Genomic DNA, 10971 nt, shown 5'->3' with positions numbered 1-10971 from the left:
TTTATTGATTTTAGAAATAAACATGCGTTATCAATTTTAATCTGACAAAAACATATGTTTATTCATAAAAAACAAATTTCGTAAAGCTAGTATCAAACTGTCAAAAACGCAATAAATATTAAGTTGTAAATTTACTTTATCTAGTGCAATTATCTTTAAACTTTGAACGTTTATTTTTCTACGTCACTACTAACAAAGTTGAACTTGTATGGCATCTTAACTACTAGCTATCGAACAACAAACAAAAATTTCTTTTTTTTTTGTAAATATAAATTTAATAATGCACCCTTGAACTTGTTACACTGTCGCTGAAATGCCACGCTCAAAAAACCAGGGTTTCCACACAAAAGAAACCCGTTATTTTACAACTTTCTAATGTTAACGCTAATTTCAATTACACACTGCACGCCTTACCTATTGTAACAACTTTTAAAAACATCTTTCTGCTACAAAACCCTGTTAAAAATGACTTCCGACCAAAATTTTACCCGAATATTATTTATTGCGTAATCATTTTTTTACTGCAAAACTCTCTCCAAGCTTGAAACCTTAAAAAAAAAATCAAAGAAAAAATTAGAAAAGGGAAAATTCACAGCTTAACGAAAGGTGTCGAAATTTGAAACAAAAGACTGGTGCATTAATAATTAATTGTTCAGCAATATTCTCTACTTCTTCAATGGCCAATGTAATGCTTCTACTCTGAAATGAACTTACTAGAGATGCGAAGTAAAACTTCAAGTTAGGGTTTTTTTTTCCGAGCGGTAAGGCTTGCGGTGGTGTTCTCGTAAAAAGCCATGACTTTTTCTTCAGAGCCGAGATTTTAAAAGACTCGTGATTTCTTAAGCTCCGTCCTAGTGTGCAAATTGTTTTGCTAGTTTAAATTTTGTGTTTTTTTAATATTTAATGAACAAATGGTGTTTGCGGTAAAGGATGCATTTTAGAGTTTTTGCTTTTAACATTAACCATCGCGTGTAAACACTTAACTTTTTTTTTATTTACAAAAAATGACTACTTTTTGTCTAGTAGACTTAGACATTAGTCCAAGCTTAAAGCTCCTTTTATGCATTATTTCGATCAAAAGAACGCGCCTACAATAGTTACCACTTAGAAACTTGCATAAATTTGTGTTTTAAATTGTAAAGTTTCATTTGTTGTTTTAAGTATTTTAATGAGTTGATTATTTTAATGATGTTAACTCTTTTTATTTTTAATCTTCTATGCTTAATTTTTCCATAACAATGTTTGTTTATAATCTACACCAAATATAGTTTATTGAACACAAAAAAAAAATCAATTCTCAAATATTTTAGTCAGACGACCTGGTGTACAGAAGGACCTTTCGGTCATCGAGCTGCACACCAACTATTTAATTTATCTCTTTTGTGTTTAAAAAAACAAAATGTAACAACTATATCATAAAGGACTTATTATTCAATCAAAATTAAGTATGTAAGAATAACATAAAACACATTGAAAAAAAAAACACAATATTTAACTTATACAGAAAAGTTTATCAGGAAAATTATAAATATATTAACACTATTTTAGTTGTAGAATAAGTGTTACAGTAACCTCTCGCATCTTTACGCACTCGTGACGTTACGCACTTTCGTTTAGTTACGCATTTTAGAATTCTAAAAATTTTAATTTTTTTTTTTAAATATTGTACAAATTAGGTTTATTGTATTTTTCTAACTGAAATATGTTTTTAAATGCTAACTCACCTCTCTATATCTTTAAACTTTGTAAACTTATGTTCCTTGACTAATTGATAAACATTTAGTTAGACCTCAGTATATCAACAATTTTGTTAACAACAAGAGATTAAATTAAAATACTGAATGAAATATGACTGTGTGAAAGTCTTATGTGTGAAAAAATCCATTACAGCACCAAATGCAAATTTTTTTACAAGGCTATAGAAACAAATTTTTATATAGACACCACACTATTTCTTAATTGTAGACAAATGCTTAATTATAAATTGAATTTGCTAAATAATATAGAATATTAATGTTAAGTATCAAAAAAGTCACAAATAAATAAAGATAAAATCTACTTATTATTAAAATTAGTAAACTTTTTCTACAAGAATAATTTTTTATATAATTTTAGATTCTTTTTTTTTATATATGTATAGTTTTATCTTTTGTTTTCATATTTATAAATAAATTAAACAAACTGTTAAAAGTGGGAAAGTTCCAGTCTGCTCTTAAATAGCAGCTTTAACAAAAAACAGCCATTATAGTTAGTATATTTGGTACCTCTCGTATCTTTACGATCTCTCGTATCTTTACGCACTTTTTCTGTGGACACAATGTGCGTAAATAAGCGAGAGGTTACTGTACTTGGAACAATAACTTAGGCTTACTGTTTACAACAGTAAAATCTTATAAGAAGAAAATAAATACAAAAGTAGTTAATACTTTTCCTTTTTTATAGTAGTTTAATTATTAATTTAACTTTTTCAATGTAAAAAAAGTAGTCATAAAAGTAGTCATTTTAATTAAAACAACTCTCTACCACTTTATTACTTTATTTTACATTTTAGTTATTAATGTTATGAAACTGACACCAAAAAAATTAATTTTACTTAAATTGTTTAACATGTTACTTGGATGAAACACTTTAAACTTTAAAAACACTTTTAATGCAAACTCTTTTGAATAAGCGTTTAAACTTGTTACTTTAAATGACTACTTAATTTGGTTCAAAAACTTATGGTACTCCATTACATTGATAGATCAATGTTTAATGTCAATATTTAAATAGTTAATTTTTTAATACTTTAAGTTCTACACTTTGAAAAAGCTTTACATACTTTTTTAATAAATTTGTCGAAAATACCAAATCAAAGTTAATTATCTTTATTCAACTGAAAGTTAAAGATTAAGTTTCTAAAAATGTCTTAAAAACAGTTGTATCCAATTATAACCAAATCTTAATGCTTCCTTGTATAACACTATAACAAAAACAACTTTTCTAGATAAGGCTTAAAAAATACTTTTCAGTATGTATTTTAAAATCTAGAAGTAAAAAAAGATTTAATAAAACATTAGGAAGTACATATACTTAAGTAGTACAAAAGTGTGTAAAACTATCTTATGGTAACTTTAAGTTTATTTTTTGTTTTCCTCATTAAATTTGTAATTAATACACTTTTGCTATTGTTGTACTATGAAGTTTTAAACAAGATAGGTAAAAAACTTGTTGCCAATTATATCTAGTTCATAACATTTACGTAAAATTTATTTATAAATAATCTTGTTAATTAATTTTTGGTAGCTTTAAATTATGTGTTCTTTTACTTATACAGATATAAAATTAATGTAATAAAATCTCCAACTCGAGTTTATCTGAACTTTAGCTGCATTTTAGCCTGGTTATTTACATGTAAATTCATTTCGAGATAAAGTATTTTTTTAAAGATATAATCTTTGAATGTCCACACAAAGTTTGTTTTCAAATTACTTAAAACTATTTCAGAGTATTATTAATCATTACATTATATTGTATTAAGGATGTATGAAATTTAAAATATTTCATAAACCTACCATTATTTTTTAAAAGTATTTATTTACATTGAATAAATTGTTGTTCAGTATATTACTTACCATGCATATTAAATTATGATAAGCTTTTTATTTATGCAGTTGTTCATGATAAGAAAATTTTAAACTTATACAGTTTATTTATCTTATTATAATCAGATTGGTAAAACTTGTAAACTAATTTTAAATAAATATATAGTGATCAATGCAATGATAATATAATTTATCCACTCAGGAAGTCAGCAACGAAACAGTTGCTTTTTTGATGAAACTCAGATTCACTTTGAAGTTAACTATTACAACTACGTAGCATAAACAATTTACAAACTAAAGTATATACAAATGTAGTAAAAGTTAAAAATTACAATAAAACATTGATACAAATAAAAAAACACTTTAACAGTTTATTGAGTAGGTTTCTATTACGTAAAACATTCAAAATGTCACAATTTTTACTGCCGCAGCCACAAACAGCAGCAATTTACGAGAAACACGCTTTGAAAGGACAACTCGCACTCAAGTACATTTCAATTGTCGCCAGCTCAATAAAGGAGTGCCCGTTCGTAAGTAAACAAAAACTTGAGCTGTTTAACAATACGTGCCAGACTAAACACTGAAAAAATTGCTACAAAGTTGTTGGAATTATAATTTTTTATTTTGTTCCAGATTAAGAAGCATGGCTACTCATGTAAAAGGGGCTAAAGTGTTGGTTTTTTATTGAACAAATACATTTGTTTAGACACACTTACATAATTATGAGTTACCACAGCACTTAACGATTTTATTGCTTCGTTTATAAAATGACAGTAAAAAGTGTTGTTTAGTAAAATATTATAGAATTGTTTGTTTATTATTTATTTATTTTATAATTACTTACATTGCAAACTTAGTCACTTTTATCTTATAGCTAAAAATTGCCTTTACTTAAAAAGTTTTAATTTGTTTTCAAAAGTTAAAAATCCGTTGTGTCGAAAGCAAAATCTTGTTATTAAAATATTTTTGAAAATATAATTCTCAATATATTTATACATCCAAAACAAAGTATTAGAAGTAATTTACCTCCAACAGTTCTAGTTTTATTTTCTTTTAACTTATAGGCAAGCTGTTTGTTGAAAACCAATTGTCATTTATAAATTTTAAACAAAAAACTACGCATTTTTATTGCACCTGTTTTTTTCTTTAAGGTAAATTTTAAGCTCAAAATCTTAAAATCAAAGTGTTAGGTATTTTCTTTGGTAAAACTTATATAAAAAAGCTAATATAGATTTTTATAAAGCTTAAACTTAATTTTTTATTTTAAGTTTTAAAATTTATATATTTATACATATGATCAAAAAGTTAAAACGTCAGAAATTCAGTACAAATTTTACTTAAAACGAACTTAAAAAAACACCATGTTTATTATTGTTTTTACTTCTTTAAAGTTGTGTGCCAACATATAAAGGATTATTAGTCTTTAGTTTTTGTTTGTTCATTCTGAGTAATACTTGCATATAAAAATAGTTCTACAAGATGGTACAGTTACGAGCCTGCAGCCAGGAAACAATCATCAACCAATCATTGGTCCATTATGAAGGAAAACTGCACCACTTTCAGCGCATACACTCCTTTGATTGGTTAATAATTTTTTTTATTTGTTTTTTGTTACTTAACATTTGATCCATACAATCCCATGGTTGGTTAATAGTTTTATTTACTTGTCTTTCATTGTTTGATTTTTTTTTTTGTTTTGTATAACTTAGTTGTTATTTCATTTATTAGTATTCTTATTATTTCTTATTAAATAATGTGTTGTAAGTTAGTAGTTATGATTAGTGAAACGTTTGTTTAATTGTTTATTATAAAAATTTCTAAGTTTTTTAGTTCCGTTTACTCTTATTTACAAAATACTTAAGCAAAACGTTTAACTTAATAAACTAATAATTTTCAATCTAGTTTTGAAATAACCAACTTTTATTGCTTTTGATAAAATTTAAAAAACATTTTTGATGAAATATTGCTACTTGAACTACTAAAATACCGCAAGGTACTAAAATACAACGACTGAAAAAAAATGCTTATACTGTTAAATGCTTCACAGAAATAATTATATACCTTTAATTAATCTCAATTGATCACTTTAAAAAAGATTTACGTATACTTTTGTGTTAGTCTTTTATATGCAGAATTGTTGTAATGTGCTGTTAACCTTCGTACAAAATACATTATTTAAAAAACTTGTTGTTAATAAAACGATAGCTGTGTTTTAAACACGACAATAATGTACTTTATTTAACATATTTCAGTAGTCTTTCAAATTTCCATATATAAAATTTTATTATGGTAACAACTTTACATTTGCACAAGCTACGAAAAGCTTTTTTTAAGCAAACTAATGAAAAAGGCTTTCGACTAACCCACGATTTTATTAAGCAAGATATAGATATTTATGACACAAATCTTTATTTTACAATCTTATTTAAAAGTTTGCTTTATTTTATTTACTAAAACACTAAAAAAGAGATAAAGTTTTACTTAACCAAGTTTATCTTATTAAATTTTTATTGAAGAAAATACTTTTTACGTATAAATACAAACAAAAATAACTAATATTGAATAAGCTGTTGTTTTCAGATCAAAGTTCAGGAGTTGACAGATACCAAATAATGAAGGATGGTTCGGTGGTTCCCGTTTCAGGAGAACCTCTGGATGCCAAACTGAAAAGGGAAATTTTTCTGAATTCATCTGAAAAGTAAAAAGATATTTAAATTTTAAATTTATCTCTAGATAGAAAACTTAATCTCCCTAGAATAAAAACAAAAGTTTTTTTAATAACTGGTTTTTATAAGTGGTTCCGTAAACAAAAATTTAGCTCTCAATTTACAGTTGGTTAAAAAAAAAAAAAAAGTTCTTAAAAAAGATGTGAAAAATCCTTTCGGTTATCGAGTCACACACCATCGATACAGTTTAATGTCTTGTCCTTTATTAACTAACTTGGTACCAAATTAAACATAAAAATTTGAGTAAACATTATTTTTTGTACAGTCAAAATTTTGTTAAAACTGCCGAAACTTTGCGAGTTTTGCTTTTTAGTCGTGTTAAGCATTACAAATCAATTTTTCCTAGTTTGTTTTGTTTTGTATAAAATGATGATTGCCAAACTTATTAAGTGTTTATATATATATATATATATATAGATATATATATAGATACTCAGAAACAAGTAAAAGATCAATACAAAACATGAAAAAGTACAGAAATGATTTCAACCATCGAGCTAAAAACGGGTTCAAATTTTGGTATCAGCCGAAACCCTTACCAACTAAATGTTAGTTATTATTAAACTGTTCTCAGTTTTTATTCATAATTTTTACATGTGTTGTTTATTATTTCAAAATAAGTTTTACAATCATGATTAAAACGACAATATGAAACTGTTGTATATGTAAATACGACTTTAAATTTTATTTTTTTTGGTCTTTAAGAACTTTTACCATTTTGTTTTGCGTATGTATTTTACTAATATAAGTTTAGATAAATAAAATTCAACTGATTAATATTTTTGTCTATTTTGTAGTGAACATGCATATGTCGTAATTAGTAGGATATTTGCAAATAAAAAATTTTAAATAATATTTCAAACATAAAGTTTTAAAACAACTGTTTGTTCAACAGTTGGAAGATACGGTTTGGGAGGATACAAGACTTACCTGGGTATCGGAAACGCTCCTAGATCTTAATTGAAAAATGATAAAATTTATAACACTAGCTTTTTTTCGAGTACAAGCTTTTTGGTTCTATCGATTTTAAAGTTCAATTTAGTAACAAGTTTTGTTTGTAACGTACTATTCTAGCTTTTTCTTTCTCTTAACTGTTACTTTTTACTGTGTTAAACAGAGCGTTTTTTAAACTTTATTTTTAAATTTTGAATATTCTATGTTTACTAATAAGTGTTTATTAAATATCTGAAAATAAGTTTCATGTTTGGATTAGTTTAAAGAATTAACTGATAATCTAAAACCTCCACAACTTACACACAGCTAAACTAATCTGTTTAAATATTTAAGAGTATTTTTTATTTTTCAGATTTTAGGACTGTTAAAATAATTTTTCAAACCGTTAGGTTTCGCGCTTATTATAACAATCTTAAATTTTTGTACACATAGAATGCTTTGGAATAAATAACATTTATGTATATCTAAGTGTCTTAACTCAAAAAATTCAAAACGATTGATTTTTTCATACAATACCAGTTCTTAATAACACTACTCATTCGATTATTGTATATTCTAGCGGTGGAATTATTGTACTTTTAAAAATATTTTTTATATAGTTTTTTTCTAGATTTTTAGTTTAAAAAAAATCTTTTGTTAGTCGGCTTCAAACACTTAATAGCTAAACGTTTTAAAATTATTTGATATTACTTCAGTTACGCTTATATCACTACTTAGTGTTTAAACTTTTCTGTTTCTTTAAAAGTTTTATTATTAGAATTTTACCAACATCTAGTCAGTATCAGTTTTAATTCAAAGCTGCAAGGTACATTACGAAATACCGAAACCATTTCATGGGTTTTCTAAGAAGTCAGTTGTGATACTGGATAGTAGGAAACTTCATATTTGTTAGTGTAGTATAAAGTAATAACTAAAATAAAAACTATGTAGTTACTAAAAAGTAAAACTTAATTTTTATACTACAAATGCCAAAAAAACTAACAGTTCTTTAGAAATTCCAATCTTCTTAAAGCAAAAAAGTAAATTTATATGAAAGCTGTTTTGAAGTTTAGCTAGAACAGTAACCTGCTACTTAGGTACGCACTTTGAACACAGCGCAAAAGTGCGTACCCAACCGGCAGTGTGTAGCTAGGAAATTTTGGTCTTAAAATAGCTATGTTAAGCATAATGCAGACATGTCAAAAACCACTTAAGCACAATGGGCTGAAAACAGGATTCAAGCGGCCATTGAATAAAATATTAAAAGTTTTGCTGAATAGTAAATAAAACTAAGTGAAAAACAAAGTTAGATAGAACTTGATTTCTTTTTTTCTTTTCAAAATTGGTTTTGTTACTTTTCTGCTTCAAGTATTTAAGAAGCTTTGCAAGTTTAAATCCAACTAGTTTTTGCTATTTACAGTTAAAAAACTACTCAAAAATATTTAATCCTGTGAATAAATTAATTAGAAATAACTAATGTTCAACTTTATCTAACGTAAACAAAATAGTGTTTAGGTGAACAGTGTTACTGTCATGAGCAGTTAAGTTTAAAATAATAAGTTACTATTTATAAATTTTCATGTTGTCGTTTAAAAAAGGATCACAGCTTTTATGTGCAAAAAATTCTTTTAATTATAAAACCTGCAAAAGTATAGAAAATAACTATTTATAAAATACTATGCCTTTAAATCAACAGTTCTGACTATTTTTGTGAATGATGAAAAAATAACTAGTGATAATTTTAAGTAAAAAAGTAATAATAATAACAAGACAATTATATACTAAGTTCTAGTAGTAAAACTTGATTTATTGTCAGTATAAATAGTACTTACTTGTTTCCAGTTGAAACTGGCAAAACTAAAATATAATGTTTAAGTCTTAAAAACTTGTTTAAATTTTAATTTGTTACTTCAATTTTTGTAGGCTTAACTTAACAAGCGTTTGAACTGTATTAAAGGAATTTAAAACATATCTGAACATTTATTTTTTGATATTTTTAACAAAAAAAAAACATCAACAAGTTAATTTACAAATTACTATATTATATTCCCAACTAAATTCATAAGCACAAAATTAAACACTGTTATGTTTTATACTGAAAATTATTGATAGAAAAATAACTATTGTAGTTTAAACTGTGCACTAAAGAAACGCATTTTGTACTTTTTTGAAAAATTTTATTGGCTATTTGCTAATACTCGACTTAGCATCACCTCTTACAATTATCTTATTTCTTTTTTTTCTACTTACGGTATTTTTAACATCTAATAACTATAAAATAGTCGATTGGCTCAAGTAAGTATTCTGACAGTCCACTTTATTTGTCGCAAAATTTGAACAAAACGGAGAAGGAGGCTCGGAACATGTCAAGCGATGACAAGTTGCCGGGCGACTCTGCAGCGGAGGGCGGTATCGAAAAAAACTTCTCGACGGTGCTTCCCCGGACACCCGTGCCTCGCAAACGTCTCCCCAACCGAACCCCGCAAGAAGAGGCCGAGCATATCGTCGAGGAGGTGAGAAACTTGGTAGGTAGGATGACGTCAAAGGAGGTCGCGGACAGGTTGTCTTCGGAAGAAATTCTCGAACACTCGTGGCTGACTGAAACAAGCGAAACAGAACGGTGGACTGTGAGCTCTCCATAGTGGGTGAATGAAAGCACCGCAGAGTGACTTCTGCGTTTACTTTGATTTGTGTTCTTGTTTATTGATGCATTTAATTTGTTTTTACAGTTTATAAGTTGCTCCAATGAGTGCTTTTGCATTTACGATTCTTTATATTTACTTTAACAGCTGTATTAAATAAAATGAAAACTTCCAAATACAACATTTGTTTCCTGTTTAAATCAAAAAAATACATAATAGTCTTATGTATTAATTTTTTTCGTATTAATTTTAACTATAAAGCCTAATGTCCAGAAAAAAAAAGTCTCAAAAACACTCTGTGAACAAATTACTGCGTACATTTTAACAACTAGCTTATAAAAAAATCAAACAGTCTTACCAACAACGTGTATAAAAACAATATCCTTTTTTAAAAACTTAAGAATACAGATCAGAAGCAACTTGATGATTAGAAACAACTTTTGTGTTTCTCGAAATATATTTGTAAATATATTTAGCTAAAAGACTAAAGATTTTTGTGAAAAGGACTTGCAACTTACTGTATTTATTTCGATTAAAAGTTCTGAAATTGATGTTTAAGTACAGCTGTAAACACCTTAATGTTTTATTTAAATTTATACGATCGAAATATTAAATTGTAGTTAATTAAAACAAAATCAACTTAAGATATGTTGTGACTTTTCAAAACAGCAATAGAAGAATTATTTATTCAGTTATTAAGTAATTGAATGTCATCAAAAACTATTTACTACTGTTTACGATCAATTGTAAGTACACACTTAAATTTACTACAGTTTTCTCCTAAAAAAATATGTTATTTTCTCTAATAACTTTAATAACTTAAAAAATATCAAGGAATATACTCAAAATAAATACTTCTATTTGTTTAGAAAGAATAATTAACGACAACCATTAGTATTATGCGTAATCCAAATCAGCTTATTTTTAAATTAAGAAAGAAAAAACGCTTTTAGTGTTAACAGAAAAAGTTGTTTAAACAAAAGTTTTAACTTTTCACAAAAGTCATAACAAGTTAAAAACTCAAAAACGCATATTCAACAATTACAAAACGTTTCAACTTTTTTTTTTCTGCTTCTGCTAATGCTC

General features: G+C 26.2%; 1 protein-coding gene across 2 annotated transcripts; it reads left to right on the top strand.

Moving 5' to 3' along the window:
* Positions 1-4123: 4123 nt before the first annotated feature.
* Positions 4124-7707, top strand: LOC145842555 (uncharacterized). 2 transcript variants are annotated; one of them, XM_082950013.1, is made up of 5 exons: positions 4124-4256; positions 5055-5167; positions 6165-6282; positions 6728-6858; positions 7206-7707. In XM_082950013.1, the coding sequence occupies exons 1-5, from the start codon at positions 4228-4230 to the stop codon at positions 7268-7270; spliced, it is 456 nt and encodes a 151-aa protein (XP_082806139.1). In that variant the 5' UTR covers positions 4124-4227; the 3' UTR covers positions 7271-7707. The 2 variants fall into 2 exon arrangements, with proteins under 2 accessions (XP_082806139.1, XP_082806141.1); XM_082950015.1 differs by having other exon boundaries at positions 6740-6858; positions 7206-7706.
* The last annotated feature ends 3264 nt before the right edge of the window (positions 7708-10971 follow it).

The sequence above is a fragment of the Thalia democratica genome, chromosome 8, assembly GCF_965202585.1.
Source record: "Thalia democratica chromosome 8, ktThaDemo2.hap1.1, whole genome shotgun sequence".
Lineage (NCBI taxonomy): Eukaryota > Metazoa > Chordata > Thaliacea > Salpida > Salpidae > Thalia > Thalia democratica.
Note: the sequence above shows the minus strand (reverse complement) of the source record. Positions and strands in the feature narration are given on the sequence as shown.